This window comes from Mobula birostris, chromosome 2, assembly GCF_030028105.1.
Source record: "Mobula birostris isolate sMobBir1 chromosome 2, sMobBir1.hap1, whole genome shotgun sequence".
Taxonomy (NCBI): Eukaryota; Metazoa; Chordata; class Chondrichthyes; order Myliobatiformes; family Myliobatidae; genus Mobula; species Mobula birostris.
In genome coordinates, this window is record NC_092371.1 from 212,147,793 (window position 1) to 212,173,867 (window position 26,075).

At 42.0% G+C, this 26,075-nt stretch overlaps 1 protein-coding gene across 4 annotated transcripts in view; it reads left to right on the forward strand.

Moving 5' to 3' along the window:
* Positions 1 to 2,883: 2,883 nt before the first annotated feature.
* gtf3c2 (general transcription factor IIIC, polypeptide 2, beta) overlaps positions 2,884 to 26,075 on the forward strand; it is a 119,936-nt gene continuing 96,744 nt past the window's right edge. For all 4 annotated transcript variants that reach the window (XR_011885024.1, XM_072251409.1, XM_072251411.1 and 1 more), the window contains exons 1-8: positions 2,884 to 3,209; positions 6,172 to 7,776; positions 13,504 to 13,849; positions 17,553 to 17,659; positions 19,533 to 19,610; positions 22,313 to 22,411; positions 22,853 to 23,080; positions 24,336 to 24,447. Coding sequence is in view for 3 of the 4 variants with exons in the window: in XM_072251409.1 (XP_072107510.1) it covers positions 6,239 to 7,776; positions 13,504 to 13,849; positions 17,553 to 17,659; positions 19,533 to 19,610; positions 22,313 to 22,411; positions 22,853 to 23,080; positions 24,336 to 24,447 (2,508 nt within the window). In the remaining variant the exon portion in view is untranslated. The remainder of the gene's footprint in view (positions 3,210 to 6,171; positions 7,777 to 13,503; positions 13,850 to 17,552; positions 17,660 to 19,532; positions 19,611 to 22,312; positions 22,412 to 22,852; positions 23,081 to 24,335; positions 24,448 to 26,075) is intronic.

A 26,075-nucleotide genomic window follows, 5' to 3' on the forward strand; every position in this document is an offset into this window, starting at 1 on the left:
TTGGATGTTGAATGGATGACTCTGTAGCCATGATAGGTAAAGGGACAAGTAGTGTTGAGGAAGCAGAGATTACAGAAGGACTTAGATTAGGAGAATAGGAAAATAAACAGCAGATGGAATACAATGTTAGGAAGTGTATGGTCATGCACTTTGGCAAAAGAAATGGAAGCATGTACTATTTTCTAAATGGAGTAAAAAATTCAAAACTGAGGTGCAAAGGGACTAGGGAGTCTTCATGCAGGATTCCCTAAAGGTTAACTTACAGGTTAAGTTGGTGGTGAGGGAGGCAAATGCAATAATGCATATTTAAATTGATTCTTTATTGATCCCAAAGGAAATTACAGTGTCACAGTAGCATTACAAGTGCACAGATAAACAAATATTAGAAGTGAAGTAAGAAAGACTAAAAAAATTAGTTACCTTAAAAATAAGATGCATAAGATTTAAAAAATCAAAGATTACAAGATTTCCAAGATCACACTGAAAAGACGGTAGTGCAAGAATTACCATAATATACAGTAATGGGTGCACGTTCACACTGATCAGATAAGAAGTGATGGCAGTATTGCACAGGGTGTCCACAATGGCAAGGTGTGGTCAACAGAGCTAAACAGAACTTAAACAGACCTCTGGTAATCAGAAGTTAATAACAGTCTAGCAGGTCATCACTTCCCCATCTATAGGTTGACTCATTAAAGAGTCTAATGGCCAAAGGTAAAAATTACCTCATATGGTGCTCTTTTGGAACAGCACAGTTGTCTTAGTCTATTACTGAAAATGCTTCTCTGTTCATGTTGGCATGCAGAGGGTGAAAAACATTGTCCAGAGTTGCTAGGATTTTCCAGAGTCCTTTCTTCTACCACAGCCTCCAGTATGTCCAGTTTGACTCCTATAACAGAGCCAGCCTTTCTAATGAGTTTATTGAGTCTGTTGGCATCAACCGTGTTGGCACACTACTGCATAGAAAATTGTACTGGCGACAATCACTGGTAGAACATGTGAAGGAAAGGCCTGCACACTCCAAAGGGCTTCAGTCTCCTTAGGAAGTAGAGGTGACACTGGCCCTTCTTGTATGCTGCTTCTGTGTTGGTGCTCCACTCAAGTCTGTCATCCAGGTGCACCATCAGGTACCTCTAGGTCCTCACCACATCCACATCCTCATCATCAATAGTAACAGGGAGCAGTGCAGGCTTGGTCTACCTAAAGTCCACCACCATCTCTTTTGCCTTACTGATGTAGAGCTGCAGATGATGCAGCTTGCACCATTCGACAAAGTCCTTCACCACGTGTCCTGTATTCATCCTTTCTTCCCTTTATACATGCAGCTATTGCCGAGTCATCAGAGAATTTCTGCAGATGACATGACTCAAGTGTTGTATCTAAAGCCTAAAGTATTCAGTGTAAACAGGAAGGAAGCCAATACAGTCCCCAGTGCTGCTTATAGCCATGTCTGACACACAGCTCTGAACCCATACAGACTGGTCTTCCAGTCAGGTAGTCCATTATTCAGGATACAGTAGAAGTGCCAACCTGCATTGAACAGAGCTTTTCCCCCAGCAATGAGGGTTGTATGGTCTTCATGATGTATGAGGTCAAGGCCCACTAGACAGTAGTCATTTAAGACTTTTGCTTGGCCCTTCTTGGGTACTGGGACACACACCACACAGTCGGGACCCTTTCCAGGCTGTGACTCAGATTAACTGCAGGGAAAGAAGGGGGTGTAGACGTTGGAGCCTGTTGTTCATCCACGTGTTGAACGGGGGGAGGGGGGTAAGAGAGAGGAAAGGAGGTGTTGGTGCTGAGGGAGCATTAAGTGCCTCAGCAACTGGGCTGGTGTGCTGAGGGGGGTGTGAATAGGAGGACAATTGTCAAATCTATTGAAGAATTGCTTTAACTCATTAGCCCACTCATGGCTGCATTCCAAGGCTCTACACCTGGGCTGATTAAAGCCAGTGATGTTCTTCATGTCTCTCCACACCTCCTGTGTGCTACTCTGCCTAAGCTTAATCTCCAGCTAGTTCCTACATTCTGCTTTAGCCGCCTTGATCTCCTTTAGCTCCCTCTGCATGTTTCAATTCCTTCCTGTCTTCTGATTTCAAGGCTCTCTTTTTGCAATGTTAGCATTCATTTCAAGAGGACTAGAATATGAAAGCAAGGATGTAACGTTAAGGCACTCGTGAGGCCTCACTTGGAGTACTATGGGCATTTCGGGGCCCCTTATCTAGGAAATCGTGTGTTGACATTGGAGCGGGTTCAAAGGAGCATGAAATTGATTCAGTGATTGAAAGGCTCATCATATGAGGAGTGTTTGATGGCTTTGGGCCTCACTGGAATTCAGAAGTATGAGGAACGATCTCATTGAAACCTACTGAATGTTGAAAAGCCTCGATGGAATGGATGTTTCCTATGGTGGGGAAGACCGGAGGACACAATCTCTTAAGAGTGACAGGTGTCGTTTTAGAACGGAGATGAGGAATTTCTTCAGCCAGAGAGTGGTGTATCTGACGGCTGCGCAAGCCAAGTCACTGGGTATACTCGGGGCAGGGGCTGATTGATTTTTGGTTAGTCAGGGCATGAAGGGATACAGGGAGACGGCAGGAGATTGAGGCTGAGAGGGAAATGGCTCGGAGCAGACTCGATGGGCCAAATGGCTTATTCCTGTTCCTATACTTTATCTTATGATAGGCGCTTTGATTTAGTGCGTAAGGCTTTAGAATTCTGTACCTGAGGGCAGAAGCCGCGGGCGAACCGCGTACACCTACACGCACCACGTGCGCCGCAGCGCATGCGCAGTTTTGCTGCGAGGCAATGCGCATGCTTGGGGTGCATTCGGCCGGTTTCGGAGGGTGGGCATGGCCGTTTAAACTCGCACCACCCACCCCACCCACCCCGCGCGCACCCTGAGGTACCCTTCTGGTTACGCGCGTCTGATTTCCCTACGTCATCAACTGCTCCAATCCGGATGTGAATCTCCGTGTCGGTCCTTGCCTCAGGACGGTGGCTCGTTTGGTACCTTCGCTGGTGCTGGCAGCGATCGCAGTGTTGAATGGCCCGTCAGGAAGGCGGGGGGGAAGTATACGCAATATAACAACGGGCAGCTGAAAGCTCCACGTGTAGCCGACACTGAGCCGTTGTTTCGTTCTCGTCCTCGTCCTCGTCCTTGTCCGTTCAGTGAGGGAGCCTGCGGACGCGGGGTGCGATGAGACAAGGTATTAAAGCTTACCGTTTGTCTGGACAGAGCTGCGAATGATTGAGGCGGTTGGAGTGGGCCTGTCACTCCCTCCGGCACCGAGTGGTGGGTTTCCTCGGTGCCTGCTGTGGAGGAGATTACATCGTCTGTTTCGCCACCCAAATGAGCCATCCTGCCTGCCTGTCCCTCTCCATTTTTTTAATATATTGCTGCCAAAACCTGAGAAGGCCGCAGTAAAACTGCACACAGTACCTATGTGCATTGTGTGCAATTCAACCATGATTTGATCAAGTAGCCGACTGACTGGACTATTGAAATGAATCCGTCCCGTTCTCCCTCTCCTTCGCTATTTTACTACCCCCCCCCCCCCCGGCTATTTAATGTTTTCCCCTTGCAATTCGTTTCTATAGAGCGTGATTGCTACAGTCGGGAATTCGGTTATTGGATGTCCCTTGGGTGGTGTTTTCAGACATAACTGATACTTCATAGCTACGTGCAAATTGAAACTCTTTACGGGCATTCTGAAAAGAACAACACCAGCCGATTTCATTTTTCCTGCTTTGGACTGTCCAACTGAGGGAAAATGAGTCAACTTTTCATAAACGTAGATTTTAAGCATTTTTGATTGCATAGGCTGTAAGAACATCAGAAGTAAGCGCAGAAGCATGTTCTCTGGCCCTTCAAGATTGCTCTGCCATCTAGCAGAATAATGGTTATGGGCTATAAAGAGATGCATAAAAATTGGAACAAAGCAATCTGCATTAATGGCTGTGCAGCTGGATTTAACCCCACAATTTGTTAGCGAATTGACTGGTACCACTTACTAATTGTTAATAGAAGGATTTCTTCTGATGCTGCTAGGTTATGGATCTGTGGTAGGCACCCATGTTTATTTGATGGGCCATGGGGTTGTTATTCAATGTTCACATTGGGAGGTGGGTGGTGTGAGTACTGATCGCCATATTTCAGCCTGTTCTGAATCTGGTCACCACTGTGCTAGGCTGCCCACAATTATCAGCAAAGTTATGGAAGCACCTTTGACCATCTCATCAAGCAATATTCATGCATTAATTAAATAACTGCTGCTCAGTCTCAATTCCACATAATTCTGATCCTTTTTGCTGATAATTGTGGGCAGCCTGGCACAGTGGTGGCTGGAGTCTTTCTGTCCTGATTTATGGACAGGACAAAATCTGACAAACTTTCACTTTGGATGTTAGTATTACAACTGCACTGGAAAACTTTGGGGCGCATTTAGTTTCGGGCTGCCATTCCAGACAGCAATGACTTGTTGCTATGGCTCACAATCCTTGCTATGTTAGCATTCATTTCAAGGGGTCTAGAATACAAGAGCAAGGGTTTGATGCTGAGGCTTTATTAGGCACTAGTGAGGCCTCGCGTTGAGTATTGTGAACAGTTCTGTGCTCCTCATCTTGGAGGAGGTGTGCTGGCATTGGAGATGGTCGAGAGGAGGTTCACAGGGATGATTCCAGGAATGAAAGGGTTATCATATGAGCAGCATTTGAAGACTTTCTCTCTGCTCGCTGGAATTCAGAAGGATTGCGGGGGGGGGGGGGAATCTCATTGAAATCTTTCAAATGTAGAAAGGCCCAGACAGAGTAGATATGGAAAGGATGTTTCCCATGATGGGAGAGTTTAACACAAGAGGGCACAGCCTCAGGATAGAGGGGCGCCCTCTCAAAACAGATGCAGAGAAATTTCTTTCGCCAAAGGGTGATGAATTTGTGGTATTTGTTACCACATGCAGCTGTGGAGGCCAGGTCATTGGACGTATTTAAGGCAGAGATTGACAAGTTCTTGTTTGAATGTGGCATCAGAGATTACAGGGAAAAGGCCAAGAAATGGGGTTGAGGAGGAGGAGGAGGAAAAAAAAGGATCAGCCATGATGAAATGGCAGAGCAGACTCAATGGACCAAATGGCCTAATTCTGCTCCTGTGTCTTATGGTCAATATCAAGTATGCTCATTCCTTTCTCTTTATTATCTTGCATTAATTGATTTGGGTGAAAAATTGAATGGTGTTGCATTCAGGAGGACTGAGATCAATCATCTATTCAAAACTTTTCTGTGCTTTTTAGGATTTATTATTGAGAATTAATTTGTTGATGAAGCATTTTTCTTCTCTCCTTTGTTCTCCTGTGCTGCTGATAGATACCCAGTTTTGAACTATTAGCATAGCAGTTAGTGTGACTCTACTACAGCTCGGGACGTTCCGGACTCTGGGGTTCAATTCCCGACCCTGTCTGTAAGGAGTTTATACATTATTCCCGTTCACTGTTTCCTTCAGGTGCTCCAGTTTCCTCCCACAGTCCAAAGACGTACTGGTTGGTGCTTTAATTGGTCGTTGTAAATTGTCTTGTGATTAGGCTGGGTTTAAATAGATGGGTTACTGGACAGTGCGGTTCAGTAGGCCAGAAGGCCCTTTTCTAATCTGTATCTCCAAATAAAAATGAGCTAAATCAACCCCACTTTATGCAATGATGGCACCACACAGTCAAACAATGCTCTCTGTGAAAATACGGGTCTTCATCTCTATGTAAACAGGGTGTTCAGTCCACCATGTCTATACTGATCGGTGGGCATTCTTCCTTATTAATCCCATCTTGCAGCTCCTAGCTCTGGCCCATAGCCTGGGTGATTCAATTACTTGCCTAGACGTTACTGAAATGCAGTCAGTGCTGTAAAAGGAGTGGATTCAAACTACCAGATCACACCTATTGAATTCTCAAGTCATTGCTATTTCAAAAACATTTTTGATCACTGCTAAAATCAAAAAGTCAATGATAAGTACTATTCTGAAACTATCTGTGAATTTGATGCAATTTGTTACTGCTAGCCCGCTTAATGTGAAAGTTGGAATTCAGATGTTAAGACGCAAAACCAAAAAATAAGCTAAAGTTATTGTGCAATAATGCTGTACATACTGCAGATTTAAATTCTGATTTTTTCCATTTTTTTTAGATTTTAATGAAATTGCTGAGCCTGAGGTGATCAATTGCCTGAAGTGTACAAAGAGGAAAATACATTTATGGAACCAAATCTTCAGGAAACCTGTGAGGCTGATACAGAAGAAGCACAAAAAAAAGTTGCATCCCTAGAAACGGCACAAAGTTCTGCAGACAGCACATCTCGTGTGAATACCAATGGACTGGAACCTTTATCCAGTGCTTTTGAATTGGGCATTGCGGACAAGAGCGGTCTCCATTTGGGAAAACGTTGTATGAGTACTTGTGGTATTACAGAAGTAGGCTGTAAGCACTTAAAAATAGGGGGCAATAAAAATGAGGATGTTTCGACTGAACCTGAAATAACCAAATATGTTGCGAAATCATTGCTTGCTCTTAAGACATCAGTGCAGCCTCTAATGGGTGATATAAACGAGAGTTCAGAAAAGGATTCTGAAACCATTTTGCCACAAAGCAATAACAGAGAAAGATGCAAACCTGTACATCACTCTTTTGGACATGCCCATTCCGCAATAGTTAAGGGTACCATGACGCAAGCAGAGATCTCTTCAAATGATACCAATATCCTACCTAATTCTCTGCTGGTTTCACAACAAAACACATGTCAGATAGAAAGGCATTCAAATAAAGGACATTTGACTGATCATTTAAAATGTTCTGATGCGGACAAGAATAGTGCAGCCCCAAGTAAATTGGAACACGAGTCTCAGTTCACTCCTGTTACATTACCTTTACAACAAAATATTGGCAAAAAAAGGGGGAGATGCAAAGAAACTCAAAATAACGTGATGAGTAGTCCAGCAGTAGATCTTTCTAACCTTTCTACCAATGGTAGTTCCAGTGAAATAGATTCAGTTCCAGGATTAGTTCCTGTGAAAATCCCTAGGAAACCGGGAAGAAAGGCTAAAAGTGCCACAGTTGTACCTGTGAAAGAAATTCTAAGTCAGAGTAACATTGAAAATGGAGGTGAGAGAGAGGCAGAATGTCCTCAACAAATGGAAATTGCAAAGAAACAAAGAAGGAAGCCTAAGAACGTAAAAGCAGAGCATGTGGAAGAAGCAGTGACTCAAACACCATCAATGGAGAATTGTACAAGTGCTGAAAATGGTGGGGACAGTGAGATGGGAATGCATGATTTAATGAAGATTCCAAAGAAGCAAGGAAGGAAACCCAAATATGTAAAAGCAGCATCTGTTGAAGGAGATGTGTCGCAAACACCATCAACCAGGACTTGTCATAATGCTGGGAATGGAAGTGACAGTGACTTTGAAGTGTCTCAATCAATGAAGATCCCAAAGAAACGAGGAAGAAAACCTAAGAATGCAAAACCGGTATCTTCTGAAGGAGTTGGGCTGAAAATTTCCTCAATAGAGGTGTGCATTGATACTGAGAATGGTGAAACCAGTGAGAAAAGAATGTCTGAACCAGTGAAGATTCCGAAGAAACGGGGAAGAAAGCCTAAGAGTGAAATGGTAGCCCCAGAAGAGAACACAGATACTCATGGGCTTTTGAAACCACTTGTGCAAACGTTATTGGAGCAAAGAGATGCAGACGAAGACCTAAAAGCAAGTGGACGACCAAAGAGAAGGGCAGCTAGAGCGTAAGGACTTGTATTTTTTGCTGTGCATGTGTGCTTGTATTGTTGTTCCACGTGAGCATGACTCCCAGCTAGGGTCATAATCATACTTTATTGATCCCGGGGGAAATTGGTTTTCGTTACAGTTGCACCATAAATAATAAATAGTAATAAAACCATTAACAGTTAAATAGTAATATGTAAATTCTGAGATAAGTCCAGGACCAGCCTATTGGCTCAAGGAGTGCAGAGTTTGAAAATTAAACTTTCAGTCTTGCCATGAACAGTGTATTTATAAAATGAATTAAACCTTGCAACACTTAAATCAATTTGCAGAAAGTCTGTAGCAACTAGAATGCATCTCTGTCCTTTATTGCCCTGACAACATAGTAGTTCAGGGCCGTTTGGTCCCTTGTGCCTACATACCCATTCAATAAGATCTTGGCAGGTCTTTTACCTGAGAACCACTTTTCTGTACAAATAGCTTATCTGTTGTTTCTTATAGTATCTGAAAATCTTTCTGAAAATAATCAGCAACTGGACCTCCTTGCCCCCCCCCCCCGATAGAGAATTTGAAAGATTCATTATGTTTTTATGAAGAAATTTCTTCTATACTGAGTGGCTCAGTTTATTTTGAGTCAGGGTACTCCAGTTTGGGAAACCTCAACTCCACATATACCTTATCAATTATGTCACTCATTAATGGGTTCTTCCCCCACCCCACCCAGATTACATCAGGCTGAGAAAGTTGCTCCCAGAGTCACTCAATTATTAGGGATGAGGTCTCAGGGTACTTGGAATCACATGGTAAAATAGGCCAAAGTCGGCATGGTTTCTCAAGGGAAAATCTTGCTTGACAAATCTGTTGGAATTGTTTGAAGGAATGACAAGCAGGATAGACAAAGGAGATTAGTTGATGTTTTGTTTTCAGAAGGCCTTTGACAAGGTGCCACACATGAGGCTGCTTAAGCTACAAGCCCATGGTATGACAGGAAAGATTCTAGCATGGATAGAACAGTGACTGATTGGCATGAGGCACAGAGTGGGAATAAAGGGAGCCTTTACTGGCTGGCTACCTGTGACTAGTGGTGTTCCACAGGGATCTAAGTTGGGACTGATTCTTCTTTTTGTTCTATATGTTAGTAATTTGGCCAATGGAATTAATGGCTTTGTTGCAAAGTTTCAGATGATATGAAGTTAGGAGGGGCAGGTAGTTTTGAGGAAGTAGAGGCGCTACAAAAGGACTTGGACAGATTAGGAGAATGGGCAAAGAAATGGCAGATGGAATACAGTGTTGGGAAATGTATGGTCATGCAGTTTGGTAGAAGAAATGAAAGGATTGACTATTTTCTAAATGGAGAGAAAATACAAAAACCTGAGGTGGAAAGGTGTCCTTGTGCAGGATTCCCCTAAAAGTTAATTTGTAGATTGAGTCAGTGGTGAGGAAGGCAAATGCAATGTATGCATTCATTTCAAGAGGACTAGAATATAAAAGCAGGGACGTAATGTTGAGACTTCATAAAGTACTGGCGAGGCCTCAATTAGAGTATTGTGAGCAGTTTTGGGCCCTTTTCTTAGGGAGGATATGCTGAAAATAGAGGGTTCAAGTGAGGTTCAGGGAAATGATTCCAGATTCCAGGACTGAATGGCTTGTCATACGAAGATAGTTTGATGGGTTTGTGCCTGTACTCACTGGAATTCAGAAAAATGAGGGATGACCTCATTGAAACTTATTGAATGTTGAAAGGCCATGCTAGAGTGGATGTGGAGAGAATGTTTCCTATGGTGGGAGAGTCTAACACCAGAGGACATAGCCTCAGAATAGAGGGGTGTTCTTTTAGAAATGAGGAATTCCTTGAGCCAGAAACATTAGAACATAAGAAATAGGAGCAGGAGTAGGCCATCTAGCCTATTGAGTCAGCTCTGCCATTCAATAAGATCATGGCTGATCTGGCCATGGACTCATCTCCACCGACCTGCCGTTTCCCCATAACCTTTAGTTCCCCTACTATACAAAAATCTATCTATTCTTGTCTTAAATATTTACTGAGGTAGCCTCCACTGCTTTATTGGTAGAGAATTCCACAGATTCACCGCTCTGGGAAAAGCAGTTCCTCCTCATCTCTGTCCTAAATCTACTCCCCTGAATCTTGAGGTTATGTCCCCTAGTTCTAGTCTCACCACCAGTGGAAACAATTTTCTTGTCTCTATCTTGCCTATCCCTTTCATAATCCTATATGTTCCTATAAGGTCTCTCATTCTTAATTCCTGTGAGTATGGTCCCAGGCAACTCAATCTCTCCTCTTAGTTTAACCTCGTCATCTCTGGAATCAACCTGGTAAACCAACTCTGCACTGCCTCCAAAGCCAATATATCCTTCAAGTAAGGAGACCAGAACTGCACACAGTACTCCTGGTGTGGCCTCACCAATACCCTGTACAGTTGCAGCATAACCTCCCTGCTGTTGAATTCAATCCCTCTCGCAATGAAGGACAACATTCCATTTGCCTTCTTGATGGCCTGCTGCACCTGCAAACCAACATTTTGTGATTCATGCACAAGCCCTCTGAAGTCCCCTGCACAGCAGCATGCTGCAATTTTTTTTACTATTTAAATAACATTTATTTTTCCTTTCAAGTTGGATGAGCTTGCATTGACCAACATTGTACTCCATCTGCCAGACCCTTGCTCACTCACTTAACCTCTCTGCAGATTCTCCATATCTTCTGCACAATTTACTTTTCCACTCAATTTGGTGTCATCAACGAACTTGGATACACTACCCTCAGTCCCCTCTTCCGGATCCAAATTACTACCTCTTCAATGCCCAGCAACTGAATCTTCATGACTGACCTCCCATGTGGGACCTTGTCAAAGGCCTTGCTGAAGTCAATGTAGACATCAGTATTTCTGGTAAATTCCTCAGACAACTCTGTTAAGATCGGTTAGACACAAGTTGCCACACACAAAGCTATGTTGACTGTCCTTAATCAGTCTCTGTCTATCCATACGGTTGTGTATACAGTCCCTTAGTATACCTTCCAAGGTATACTAAGTGATGTGGAGAGGGGGAGCCCGCTGCGTGGGCAACAGCCGGTTCCTCAAATCTTCCCACCCAGGCTTATGCCCTGGAGAGAACACAGTCCACCAGAGGCACAACCCATGATCCCCTGGGATTGATGGCTGCCTATTAATAACACAACAAAAACCACTTCTTTTGTAATGGTGGTTGGTTTTAGGGCAACACTGTTCTCTTCCTTGTATTCCCTTGCTTCTATGACCTTTGCCATGAAAAATACAGGTGAGAAGTAGTCAAGACCTCACCCGTTACCTGTGGCTGCAAACATACCAGACTGATCCTTGAGGAGATCAGTTCTCTCACTTGTTAACCTTTTGCTCTCAATATCTTGTAGGATTCTATTTTGCCATATCTGCGAATGATATTTCATATATACCCTTATTGCCCTCCTGATTTCTTATTTAAATATACTCTTATATCCCTCAAGCAATTCACTTGATCAGGATGTATAACTCCGTTTTCCTGACCAGAGCCTCAGTATCCCTCACCAATCTTATCAGAGCAACATACACACAATGATGGCAGAAACTTGCCAGGCTTGCCCTGTGCTTTAACAGGAAGGTGCTGGTCCTGAAATCTCCCTACTTTTTAAAAGAAAACACTTGCCTAACATTAATTTACTTGCCAACAGCCTCTCCATTCTTCCTTACCAGTAGAGTAACCCCTTTACCTCCCCATCACATCTAAAATAACGAAGCTCTGATGGCAACAACATTGTAATTCCAAGTACTGATACTCAGTGTTGAGACAAACACTTAACAGCCCATTAATTTCGCCATATTTATTCGTCTGTCCCTTGTTGTCCATCCTTTCAGTCTTATTTGCCATACCATCTTTCTTGATCTTGATCCTACCACACCAGCCCTGCTGCTATGGTTACCATACACCTGCCACTATAGTTTAAATTTACTCCTCTAATCCCTACTGATTATTGCTGGCAGTGTGGGGAGGTCTGTAGTACAACCCCATCAAGAGATCACCTGTTCCTATTGTGAACAATGTTGCAGTCCTAATACAAACAAAAGAAAATCTGCAGATGCTGGAAATCCAAGCAACACACGCAAAATGCTGGAGGAACACAGTAGCCTTGGCAGCATCTATGGAAAAGCGTATAATCCACATTTCAGGCCCAGACCCTTCAGGAGGACTGGAGTTAAAAAAAGAGTTAGAAGGTGCGGAGAAGAAACACAAGGTGATAGGTGAAACTGGGAAAGGGGGAGGGGTGAGGTATAGAGCTGGGAAGTTGATTGGTGAAAGAGATACAGAGCTGGAGAAAGGGGAATCTGAGAGGAGAGAACAGAAGGTCATGGAAGAAAGAAAACAGGGAGGAGCACCAGAGGGAGGTGATGGGCAGGTAAGGAAATCAGAGAAAAGGGAATGGGGGTGGGGCCTTACTGGAAGTTAGAGAAATCGATGTTCATGCCATCAGGTTGGAGGCTATCCAGATGGAATATAAGGTGTTGCTCCTTCAACCTGACTGGCTTCATCATGACAGCAGAAAAGGCTGTTGACTGGCATGCCGATATGGGAATGTGAAGTGGAATTAAAATTGGTGGCCACTGGGAGATCCCTCTTTTTTTCTGGTGGATGGAGCATAGGTACTCGGCAAAGTGACATACTGATCTCGGTCGGGTCTCAACGATTAATATACAGGAAGCCACACCAGGAGCACTGGACACATTATATGATCCCAACAGACTTACAGGTGAAGTAAAGCCTCACCTGGAAGGACTGTTTGGGGCCCTGAATGGTAGTGAGGTAGAAGGCTTGGGGCAGGTGTAGCGCTTCTTCCATTTCCATGGAGAAGTGTCAGGAGGGAGATCAGTGGCGAAGGACGAATGACAAGGGAGTCGCGTAGGGAGCTATCCCTGCAGAAAGCGGGGTGGAGGGAAAGGTGTGCTTGGTGGTGGGATCCCGCTGGAGATGACAGAAGTTATAGAGAATTAGGTGCTGGATACAGAGGGTGGTTAGTGAGGACAAGAGGAACCCTATCCCTGGATGGGGTGAGGGCAGATGTGTGCAAAATGGAAGAGATACAGTTGAGGGCAGCATTGATGGTGGAGGAATGGAAGCCCCTTTCTTGGAAGGAGGAGGATATTCCTTCATCCTGGAATGAAAAGGCTCATCCTGAGAGCAGATGCGACGGAGGTGGAGGAATTGAGGGAAGGTGGGGTGACATTTTTACAAGTAACAGGGTGGGAAGAGGTATAGTCCAGGTAGCTGTGAGAATCAGTGGGTTTATAATAGACATCAGTAGATAAGCTGTCTCCAGAGATAGAGACAGAGAGATCAAGAAAGGGGAAGAGGTGTCGGAAATGGACCAGGTAAATTTGAGGGAGGGTGGAAGTTGGAGGCAAAGTTGATGAAATCGCGGAGCTCTACATGGGTGCAAGAAGCTGCACCAATGCAGCTGTAATGCATGTATTTTCATGCAGACTGTAAGGCAACTGAAAAGTGAGAGTGCCCAAATTCCTAAACTGTCAGTTTTGGAAGGCATGCTTTGGTTTATTATGTTCAATCTAATTGTGGCAGAGGACTGTTACTGGTTGTGGTTCCATTTGGCTATTGTGGTAGATGGGTTACATTCCATTGTCTAAAGCAGCCTACTTTTGTTACTGTTACAATTTAGTTTTAACCCTCAATGGGTTATGCTGCATTGTTCTTTCTTTCAGTGCCTTGCTTTACTTGCGTGAAATAGTTGAGGAGATAAAGTCACCTTCTAATAAAGCTGATGATGTGGCTGCCAATACAAATAGTGAACCGGACCAGTCTCAGTACAGGCTGTTGACAGAGCCTCAGTCATCCCCTACGGAAAGAAGAGGAAGGAGGAAGAAAAAATCCAGTGATGATGATGTCTTTGATGATTTGTCAGATGACAAAGATTTCGTGGTTTCTGATGCAGTAACTGATGAGGAAGAAGAAGAAGATGACCTTGACGTACCTGGTGCTATCTCTGAATCTGATCTAGATGATCCTTTGAATGAGGAATGTCAAAAACCAAGAAAGACGCCAACAAATGTAAGTTATTTGCTCTGTGGTCCTTCGCTGCATCATTTGCATGTAACTATTTTATCACCCCTTGTTCAATCCCTTCCGACCTATGTTCGTGACACTTCTCACGCTCTTAAACTTTTCGATGATTTTAAGTTCGCTGGCCCCCACCGCTTTATTTTCGCCATGGATGTCCAGTCCTTATATACTTCCATCCCCCATCAGGAAGGTCTTAAAGCTCTACGCTTCTTTTTGGATTCCAGACCTAATCAGTTCCCCTCTACCACCACTCTGCTCCGTCTAGCGGAATTAGTCCTTACTCTTAATAATTTCTCCTTTGGCTCCTCCCACTTCCTCCAAACTAAAGGTGTAGCTATGGGCACCCGTATGGGTCCTAGCTATGCCTGCCTTTTTGTTGGGTTTGTGGAACAATCTATGTTCCGTGCCTATTCTGGTATCTGTCCCCCACTTTTCCTTCGCTACATCGATGACTGCATTGGCGCTGCTTCCTGCACGCATGCAGAACTCGTTGACTTTATTAACTTCGCCTCCAACTTTCACCCTGCCCTCAAGTTTACCTGGTCCATTTCCGACACCTCCCTCCCCTTTCTAGATCTTTCTGTCTCTGTCTCTGGAGACAGCTTATCCACTGATGTCTACTATAAGCCTACTGACTCTCACAGCTATCTGGACTATTCCTCTTCTCACCCTGTCTCTTGCAAAAACGCCATCCCCTTCTCGCAATTCCTCCGTCTCCGCCGCATCTGCTCTCAGGATGAGGCTTTTCATTCTAGGACGAGGGAGATGTCTTCCTTTTTTAAAGAAAGGGGCTTCCCTTCCTCCACTATCAACTCTGCTCTTAAACGCATCTCTCTCATTTCACGTACATCTGCTCTCACTCCATCCTCTCACCACCCCACTAGGAATAGGGTTCCCCTGGTTCTCACCTACCACCCCACCAGCCTCCGGGTCCAACATATTATTCTCCGTAACTTCCGCCACCTCCAACGGGATCCCACCACTAAGCACATCTTTCCCTCCCCCCCCCCCCTGCATTCCGCAGGGATCGCTCCCTACACAACTCCCTTGTCCATTCGTCTCCCCCATCCCTCCCCACTGATCTCCCTCCTGGCACTTATCCGTGTAAGCGGAACAAGTGCTACACATGCCCTTACACTTCCTCCCTTACCACCATTCAGGGCCCCAAACAGTCCTTCCAGGTGAGGCAACACTTCACCTGTGAGTCGACTGGGGTGATATACTGCGTCCGGTGCTCCCGATGTGGCCTTTTATATATTGGCGAGACCCGACGCAGACTGGGAGACTGCTTTGCTGAACATCTAAGCTCTGTCCGCCAGAGAAAGCAGGATCTCCCAGTGGCCACACATTTTAATTCCACATCCCATTCCCATTCTGACATGTCCATCCACGGCCTCCTCTACTGTAAAGATGAAGCCACACTCAGGTTGGAGGAACAACACCTTATATTCCGTCTGGGTAGCCTCCAACCTGATGGCATGAACATCGACTTCTCTAACTTCCACTAAGGCCCCACCTCCCCCTCGTATCCCATCTGTTACTCATTTTTATGCACACATTCTTTCTCTCACTCTCCTTTTTCTCCCTCTGTCCCTCTGAATATACCCCTTGCCCATCCTCTGGGTTCCCCACCCCCCTTGTCTTTCTTCTCGGACCTCCTGTCCCATGATCCTCTCGTATCCCCTTTTACCAATCACCTGTCCAGCTCTTGGCTCCATCCCTCCCCCTCCTGTCTTCTCCTATCATTTTGGATCTCCCCCTCCCCCTCCAACTTTCATATCCCTTACTCACCCTTCCTTCAGTTAGTCCTGACGAAGGGTCTCGGCCTGAAACGTCAACTGCACCTCTTCCTACAGATGCTGCCTGGCCTGCTGCGTTCACCAGCAACTTTGAGTGTTATTTGCTGGATGGTTATTCGCATTTTTCCTTCGTGCAGAATCTTACAAAATTGCTTTCGTAGTGTCTGCACTTGTATTTTTATTATTTTGGGACCATCAACAAAACGTGAATTGAAATCTAATAAATTTGGTAAACAGAATGAATGTGAATATGAATTTAAGACTGTATGGCAAGAAAGTAGATGAGCATAGTTTATAATTGTTTTTGTGCCCTGTGATGTTCAACTTGTGCCAAATTCAAATTGAATGTACTACTGTGAAGCAGTGTCAAAGATACCCACCTCATTTGGGAGGCCCACCTTTATGATGCTGAATGGAGCCTTGTGATTTCATCGATCCTTGATTAAATAATAAATCTGGCCTGAGCAATGGAAACTCTGGGAATTTCCTAACGAGGAAAAAAAACAACAAAGATTTTTTCCTATTTGTTAAGTTTAAGATTCTTTTATGTGTAGCACAAGGACAAATAGGATTTAACTTTTAAGTTCTAAGGAGGAAATTTAGGATTGCTTTCTCTGAAATACTTCCTCAGCTCGTTGCACAACTCCCATTTGGACAGGCAGCTAATTAAATGTGCACAGATCAGTTTCTGGGTTCAATTTGTTAGGGTTGGGAAGGAATTGCCACCACTTAACTGCATTGCATGCTGGTTATGATTGAAACTGTCATCTCTAAATCAAAGTTCAAAAGTTCGAAGTAAATTTGTTATCAAAGTACATATGTCACCACAAAATACTCTGCAGATGCTGGGGTCAAAGCAACACTCACAACACGCTGGAGGAACTCAGCAGGTCGGGCAGCATCCATGGAAATGATCAGTTAACGTTTCGGGCCAGGACCCTGACAAAGGGTTGACAGTTGACTGTTCATTTCCATGGATGCTGCCCGACCTGCTGAGTTCCTCCAGGGTGTTGTGAGTGTTACATATGTCACCATATGCTATGCTGAGATTTATTTTCTCATGGGCGTTTGCAGTAAATACAAAGAAACACAATGAAAAGAAGAGCAAACAACCAATGTGCCAAAGACAACAAACTGCAAATGCAAAAGGAAAAAAGCAAACGAAGTAATAATAAATAAATAAGCAATAAATATTGAGAACATGAGATGAAGAGTCCTTGAAAGTGGGATCAGTTCAGTGTTGGGATTAGTGCTGCTATCCCTTCTGGTTCAAAAACCTGATGGTTGAGGAATACTTGTTCCTGGTGGTGTGAATCCTGAGGCTGCTGTACCTCTGTCCTGATGACAGCAGCGAGAAGAGATCATTGCCTAGATGGTGTGAGGTCCGTGATGGTGAATGCTGCTTTCCTGCGACCGGTCCTTATAGATGTGCTCACTGGTGAGGAGGGCTTTAACCGTGATGGTCCGGGCTGTATCCTTTACCTTTTGTAGGCTTTTCCATTCAATGGCATTAGTGTTTCTATACCAGGCTGTGTTAAGCCACTAAGTTTACTCTCCACTGCACATCTGTAGAAGTGTGTCAAAGTGATGAGGATTGGCTCATGGACCTCTGGTTTCCTCCTGTAGTCAAATATCAGCTCTTTGGTTTTGCTGACGTTGAGTGAGAGGTTGCTGTTGTGACACCATTCATCCAGATTTTCAGTCTCTGTCCTGTATGCTGATTCGTCACAACGGTGTAATATCAATGCAATGTGTTTGCACGTTAAGGATAGGCTAGAGAAGTGTTTTGGGTCTGTTTAATAATTGGTGATTTTTAAACTAGTTTCACTTGCGTTGAGTTTATTTGACTGGCATGGTTATAAAGAAATAACTTACAAATATTTTATTTTCAGAAGCAAGCTCGTAGTGCAAAACGGCGATTATGTGGGAATTTCGCAAATGGCCTACCTAACAATATAATGGTACCAGTATGGGAAGCCACAACAATTACAATAAAGCAGTAAGCCTCTGAGTTTCTTTTTCATTGGGGAGAAAAAAACAAAGTTGTTTAATCCAGTCAATTTATTGATTACATTTTGTATTTAAATAGTAGTTTACATTATGTTACTAATTGGCTTTGCTGTGTATGGCATCCTGAAAGTTGAAGACTGCTGGCTGTATATATGAGTTAAGGTTAGATTGTGTGGTCCTTGAAGAACATCTACAGCAGAGTTGTGATTGGGGCAAGGATAAGTAAAAATCTTCAGAAGAATCTATATGCTGGACTTCAGAATGACTGATCAGACTTTTATTTGCACAGCATTAGGCCTTCTGAAGACCTGCATCTATCTGAATTGTGCCAGTCATCTGTAGCAACATAAACACAAAGGATTTTTTTCACAATTTCTAAATATGCAGGTGATGTCGAAATAGGTAGAGATAGGAATGCATCAAATTAGAGGAAGAGATTAATTAACTGTGAAACAGGCAAAAACTGCAGTGTAACACCTGTTGGTAAGGAGAATATTTATGTCAGTTATTATTAGAATTGCAGTTCTGATTGCTGTATTATGGTGATAAAGAAGAACTGAAGAATGCAGAGAGATTGAGGATGTACAGTTCAGGAAAGATACACAGGTTCACCTCAGAAATAAAGATGAGTGCTATCTAATTGAGAACTTTAAAATGTTTGAAAAAATGGGTAGTGAGAGAATGTACTTTCCCCACGTGGAAACCTAACTGGAGGTCATCAATGTCATGTCACCAAGAGGTAGTAATTCAGAGGAAGTTCTTTACCCGAGGAGAGGCAGACCCAAAAATATGACCGCGAAAGGAATAGAGGATTATGCTGCTCGATTTAGATAAGCAAAGACAGAAGTAAGCTTGAGTAGGGTGTAAACACCACACTACGTTGACCAATTAGGTCAATTGCTTTATGTCTGTGACATTTGTCAATCCTCCATCAAATTGTTTCAAAATCCCAGTGGTTTGGCGTGAGACTCATTGGATGCTGATTCCCACATCCTCAACATACCAGTCCCCCTCCTCCAGTGCTCCCTCTGGCTGAGTCCCTGGTTCCTGTGTTCCATTGAAATGTACAAAATTAAGTGGAAAATCTTATTGTACTGCTGTATTGTGTAACATTGCTTTTTAAAAAAAAATGTGTTAAAGGAGCAATGGAAAAGCATTCAGTAATTCAGAGAATATGCCAGTCAGGCACCACAGAGTCCAAGTTGTGGTAGAACTGTGTACTCTTTGTATGTAAATTAATATAAAATTGTGTCATTTAATGTCAGTCCACATGCTCATATGTATCAGATGTAGGCTTCAGAACTAGTTTTGAAACTTGCATAACCTGAGTAATCAGTAGTCATTTGGATTGTGTTGCATGTGGAAAAATTCTACCAATATTGCACTACAGTTGAGAATTCTTAAATATAGAGGAAGTAGGTGACAGCTTAGAATATTCGCAAGACCCAAATGACATAGGAACTTTTGTTTCTCATGCTGGATGTACTCAATAGATGAAGCAGTATCTGTATAGAGCAGGGGTTTCTATCTTTTTGTTATGCCATGGACCAATTACCAATAAGCAAGGAGTCCTTGGTCCCAGGTTGGGAATCCCTGTTATAGTAGGAAAAAGATTTAAATTTTCATAACTTGAAAGTTCTGATGAAAGATCTTTGACCTGAAACGTTAACTCTATTTCCTTCTCCGTCTGTCTGACCTGCTAATTGTTTTCAGTATTGAAGAAAAGTGTTTTGTCAAGCTAGTTAAGCAGAGAGCTATATGTTGGCATGTTTTTAAATCCTTTGGTTGCCTAATTTATTAAATTAATAATGCTGATATAAAATAAAAGTAATTTAGACAAAAAAATTCCATTTTGTTCATAGTCGAGAAGAGCATCACTCCCCTTGGGTATTTCCAGATTGGATTCCTTCATCTCAGGAATGGAGTTTTCTTTCTCAAAGGTAAGAGCTGATCTACTTTTGAGCTGTACTTCCTTGTCTATAAGGTGCTATCAAAGCAGTGTGGAACTTACTCTGAAGACCGTTGCTGTTTTATGAGCAAATAATAATTGAATTTTGTACATTTTAATTCTTTGTGAATTGCAGTATTTGATTTGGAAATGTATTAGAAAGTTCCAAGCCTATCATCAATTTCTAAGGTTTGGTGTTCAAAACAGAATTATTGAATGGGATTTGACTAGGTATTATGTAATTGAAAAGTATCACTATTTGCCAATTTCATCCCCTCTAAGATAATTGTACATTTTGGCACAGATGCTAAGGGAACTTTAGTTACTGGGAGATTAACTACAAAAAGATCTAAACAAATTTAATTATGGTTGCATTAATCTGCAAAGATTTTACTATCTCCATTCTGTGACAAAGAATGCCTGTATTCCTTGAATAAATCAATGGGCACTTGTACTGTCTTTGTCAATCCCAAACCCATACTTCCCTTGCACCATTGGGTACTGAAGCTCAGCTATTTAAGGCTTCATGGCCTTGCTTTGAAGACTTTGACTCCTAGTGTATCATGCCTTGTGAAACTAATAACCTTTCAGCTTCAATTCTATTGGAGTTACTATAAAGCACTCCAGAAGATTTTGTTTCCATGTGTAAAATCACTATTTCGCACTTGCCTTCTTTAAGTTTTAATTTTTTGATTGTGATGATAGAAATGGTGCTCTTGTCTGCATTCATCTGTATGTCCCATATTAAATCTCAGTTATGCAAATTAGGGAGTGCTCAGCTATATTTTAAAAAGATTTTGTCGTATTTTATCTTGCCAATGCTGAAACTGAAATTACTGCAGCTATCCACAAGAAGGCAAAAGGAAAGATTAATCAAAGACAATTCATTCTTTTGTATCACTTATCAGGTAATGCCACTTGCCTTTGTTTATGATCTATTTTCCAGTCATTATATTACAAAAAGAATGTAGATGTGCTAAACAATTGATAAGGTTGATGCCAGAATCCAGAATGTCCAACAGTCAAGCAAGACTGAATAAATTGGGACAATTTACCATCTTGGTAATCCAAGATGTTGCCAAGCTGCAAACTCCATTGAGTTGTGGCTCAGATATAGTTGTTTATTAGGTTTGTAAGTATGGTTTTGAGAACAGACAGGTGTTGAGGGTTAGCTTAGGGTTTTAGGAAAGGGATTAGGTTAGGGTTTTAGGAATTAGCGATCAGGCTGGAATCCTGGTCTAGCTTCATGTCCAAGGTCAGCAATGCGAATGTGGGATATCAGTGGTCGGATGTCTGATGTTGGCCGGCAGAAAACTGACATGGACTCCCCAGTGAGCTGTCGGCAGGTTCCAGAGTCGGAGTCCCATGCAGGCAGGAGGAACAATTTCCAGTGACTTCCTGGGTTCACGAATTGGTGAGATCAGAGTTCGAGGCCTAGTGTTTGGAGTTCCATTATCAGAGAGTGCAGGGTTCAAGGCCTAGTGTTTGGTGTTCAGCCTGTCGTGGGATCAGTGTCAAGGATCAGGGCCCAAGAGTCAAATTGGAAGTCTGGACTCAGGCCAGTGGGCCAAGTTTGTGAATCTCTGGAAGTCTGCTGGGAAGTCAAAGTCCAATGTCTGAAAGTGTAACTCAGAGCCCTCTGGAGGCTGAATGCCAAATAAGACGGCCTGCCCCAAGGGTGTGTGTAAGAGGGAGGAATGGGGGGTTTATTTTGCCGTTGTCGGTTTTTGTATTCTGAGTTGTTCTGCGGAGCATTGTGAGCATGGTAGGCTGGTGCCTGAATGTGTGGCAACAGTTGTGGGCTGCCCCAAGCACATCCTTGTTAACACAGATGATGCCTTTCACTATCTTCCAATGTACATGAGTAAACTTGGATCTTGACATGTGATTCTTGTGGGCATGCAACACACCAATTTTACCCCCCTTCTTTCTTCTCCCCCCACACCACAATTTTCTGCATGGAAAATGCAGAACATAACAATATTTAAGCAAGAAGAAGCCATTTAGATCCTTGTGCCATTCAGTAAGATTCTGGCTGATCTTTTACTTCAGTGCCACTTTCTTGCATTAGACCCATTACCCTTAATATCCAAAGATGTATTGATCCCACTGATTGCACCTCTAGGAGTGGATTCGATATCCTGCAGAGGGAGGAGCTTTTTCTCATTTCAATCATGAATGGCTAAACACTTATCTGAAGTTTTTGTACTGTACATCCTAGCTATGAAAGCATTATCAGATAGCACATGAATTTACTATATCTTAGTAAGATCATTTCTAATTGCTTTTGTATTCTGGAGAATATAGACCAGTCCGGCCAAGCTTCTTGTAGGATAATTCCTCCCACCCCAGGAAGTAACCTGATGAACCTCTGATGTAAGCATTGCCTTTAGTATGGAGATCTGATTGATATACAGTATTTTAAGGGCATTCTCACAAAGTGTTTGTCTTGCAGTTGTTATTACCCTTGTATTCAATTCTTTTTGCAGTAAAAACGAACATACTGTTTGTCTTCTGGATTGCTTGTTATCCCAGATGTTAACTTTCAATGATTCATGTGTAAAGACCATCGAGTCCCTCTAAATACCAGCTCATTTTTGTGTGTTTTCCTACTTTTTTCCTCTAGGTGGCAGGAAAATTGTCTTCGGTGACAATTCACTCACAACTTATGACATGCCTTTCTTTTTCCTTTAGTGAATCACTGAAATATTTGCCAAGTGAAACAACTTCACCTTCTTTTAAAATTAAAAGGGAAGGTCTTAGAGAGGACCTCACAATTCAGAACCTGAACAGGTAACATAAATTTTCATTAAGTGAAAAATGTTGATTTGTTAACTGAAACAAAAAAAAACTAATTGTATAAAACAACTTTATTTCAAGCTGCTTCCCAGTTAATTTGGTGTTTGATAGTTTCCATAGCATTTAAGCAGTTGCCCTCAAAATCCTTGACTTGGGGTGTAATGGAGGTCCAGTAGTTTCACTTACTTGCAGTTTCCAGAAAATGGTGCAAGTTATTTCCTGAACTCCTTGTCTGTTAAAGAAGGGAACATCTTGTTAAGTCTCTTGTATAATCTTCTATATTAAAGCTCCTGCATGTGTTCAAGTTGTTAAATAAGAATTAATTAAAATAAAATTAAACATTTATTGTCATTAGATCCTTCTGATAGAACATAACTTCAGGACTTATCACAATTTTACAGTTATCTTATTATATGGATATATTTCATTTTGCAGGTTCCAGTCATTACCTGCTCACACAGAACGTTGGGATGTAAACTTTTTTGTAGGTGGTCCAGTATGGTGTCTAGAATGGTGTCCAACTCCAGAGGGTTCAGCTGCCTGTCAGTATGCTGCTATTTATTGCAACAAAGGAATGAACGATAGACATAAACTAATGTGCCAGCACGTAGAGCCGACGTTGCTTCAGATATGGCAGCTGGGTGATCTCCAGCAGGAAAAATGGTAAGCAAGTAGCAATGACTTTTTGATTTCTGGTTGGAAGCAGTGATGCAAGGAATTTGTGAGTAGTGTCAAACTGCAATAGAAGAATCTAATTTCTACCTGATGTGTAAGTGCATTTACTATCATTGGCTTTTGGATTTATAAGAACAATCATTTTCCTAAGTATTTATCTGTGAGACTAAAATCAGAATGAGAATCAAAATCAGAACCAGGTTTACTATCACTGGCATGTGACATGAAACTTGTTAACTCAGCAGCAACAGTTCAATGCAATACATAATCTAGCAGAGAGAGAAAAAATAATAATAAATAAAATAAAACATAATAAATAAACAAGCAAATCAATTATGTATATTGAATAGATTATTAAAAAATGTGTGAAAACAGATATACTGTATATTAAAGAAGTGAGGTAGTGTCCAAAGCTTCAAAGTCCATTTAGGAATCAGATTGCAGAGGGGAAGAAAATTCCTGTAAAGCTAATACTACTTTAAAATAAACACAGGAAAGCTCAAAAAGAAGGATGTGAAGTCAAAGCTTGTTAGGTAAGATTTGATCAGCTGGTAGTTAGAGTAATTTATTAACTTTTTTTTAAAAAAAAGTCACTCAGAGAAAAGTCATCTCCATCTTTTCAAGAAGCATTTGGGGATGGCCAGTAAATGTTAGTCCTGTTGAGGAATGGCCAGTGATGCCCAGATGTAGAACGATAAGTTTTGAAAAATTTGTAAGGTGCCACCTGGACTGCCCTTGACTTTGCCAGCGGAGTAAATGATTTGTCCTTTTATTCACCTACATTTTTTTTACATCATTTACTGAAGCCCTTTATGTAACAGTGACATCTGCAGAGGTTTTACCTTCAATACCCACTTGATTAGGTGCACCTGTACACCTGCCCATTAACGCAAGTAATCTAATCAACCAATCATGTGGTAGCAACTCAATGCATAAGAGCATGCAGACATGGTCAAGAGGTTCATTTGTTGTTCATACCAAACATCAGAGTGGGGAAGAAAAGTGATCTAAGTGACTTTGACTATGGAATGGTTGTTGGTGTCAGACGGGGTGGTTTGAGTATCTTGGAAACTGACGTATCAAAATGAAAAGATTCTGAACTTGATTCATTGGACAAATTAACTTTGTCAGAGACATTGAATGAACAAAACTTGCTCTTTGTTTGCATTTTGTGTTCAGCTTAAATCAGAGTGAGTTTATTGTATGTTTGGAAGAAACAAAGTATATTCTGTAACTTTTATAGCCCTCAAATGAATGCTGCATTAGCTTATGGCATTGCAACAGATTATGGATGTATCTGGGATATGAAGTGGTGTCCCAGTGGGACTTGGGAACTGCCAGAAACCACTAGAAAGGTAAGTAACTTGTTCACTTTCAAACTTATGTAAACTTTTTTTTACAGAATTGTTCTAAAATACATTAAAAGATTAATCTGTGATTTTAACAAGGTTACAAAAGTGGCATTGAATTTTCAACTGATTCAGAATGAAAATTGGCTTTGTGATATCTACATATGCTTATGGTAAAACATTCAAAATCTAACTTAACAAAACTTTTTTTTATTATTATTTTTTAAAAATCTACCCCCACTACCAAAATGAGCTGGTTGGTAAAAAAAAAGAAGAAGAAAAAAAAAACCTTACCATATGATATTATAATAATGGCTCAGATCCATACTTTAATAACAGTTCAAAGATTATGAAAATAATTTAGAAAGGGTCCCCATAACATTAGAAAATCATGTTTAGAATCAGAAATGGAACAATGAATCTTCTCTAGATCAAGGCACAACATAACGTTAGATAACCATTGAACATGAGTGGGTGGGGTAGCCTCTTTCCACTTGAGCAAGATCGCCCTCCTGGCCATAAAAGACATAAAGGCCAATAACAAAACTTAAGGTAATATTGGATGTGTGATTGAGCATTATCTCTGAAATCAAGTTTTGTTTACAGTGCAGCCTACAATCTTGTACTTGCTCGTGTAATTTCTGTAACTACAATCATCCAGCAATAATTCCATTGTCCTAATGGCTGCTTCAATATCTTTGGGATTTAGTAGCAATGCTGTTTGAAATGTTCTTTTCACAAAATCTGTATTGCAACCTGAAATATCCTTGTGTAGACCATACTCGTCCCCAAGCAAAACTTCCACTGCCGGCACCATTTTGGAGCAGTTCTGCAGGATGTCTCCAAATCTGTGAATAAATGCTAGATATCCTTGGTGTACTCAGAGACCTGTCCTTGCCACCAAATGAACAAGAAGTTTAAAAAAAAAACGCTCTTCATCTATCATACAAATGAAACGATTTTACTTAAATTATCCATTTCGTTCCTGAGATGCAGTCCCTTTTCTATTTTCCTTGTAACTTAGTCTTAATGCCTTCCTCCAGTTCAGCTTTATAGTGCCATCTTTTGATTGATTACAAATATTAGTTGTTAAACAAAATCAACATTTTGTAGCAACTCAGTTCATAGCCATGTAATCTTTAAAATGTGAAAATAATAGAAACATAGAAAACTTACAGCACAATACAGGCCCCTCGGCCCACAAAGTTGTGCCGAACATGTCCCCACCTTAGAAATTACCAGGGTTACCCATACCCCTCTGTTTTTCTAAGCTCCATGTACCTATCCAAAAGTCTCTTAAAAGACCCTGTCGTATCCGCCTCCACCACTGTTGCCAGCAGCCCTGGCTCCTAATCTTCCTCTGGCATTAGTGGTTGTAACTTGAAATTTTCTGTAGATTCCTGCAAGAAATTGAATCTCAAGGTGGTATGGTAACATATTTAGAACTTCAGCTATGAAATTGTGTTACATTGAGGCCACCATCTGTCTCTGTGGTTAATTTTAAGGAGCTCTTGGTTATGAGGGTTTCCCTACGCATTGCAACCTTTTTGATGGGAGCTAGAACATTTTGGCTCAGCTGACAATGTGGCACTAACAAGATGTAAGTGATAAGGCCAAAAGATATGTTGACAGTT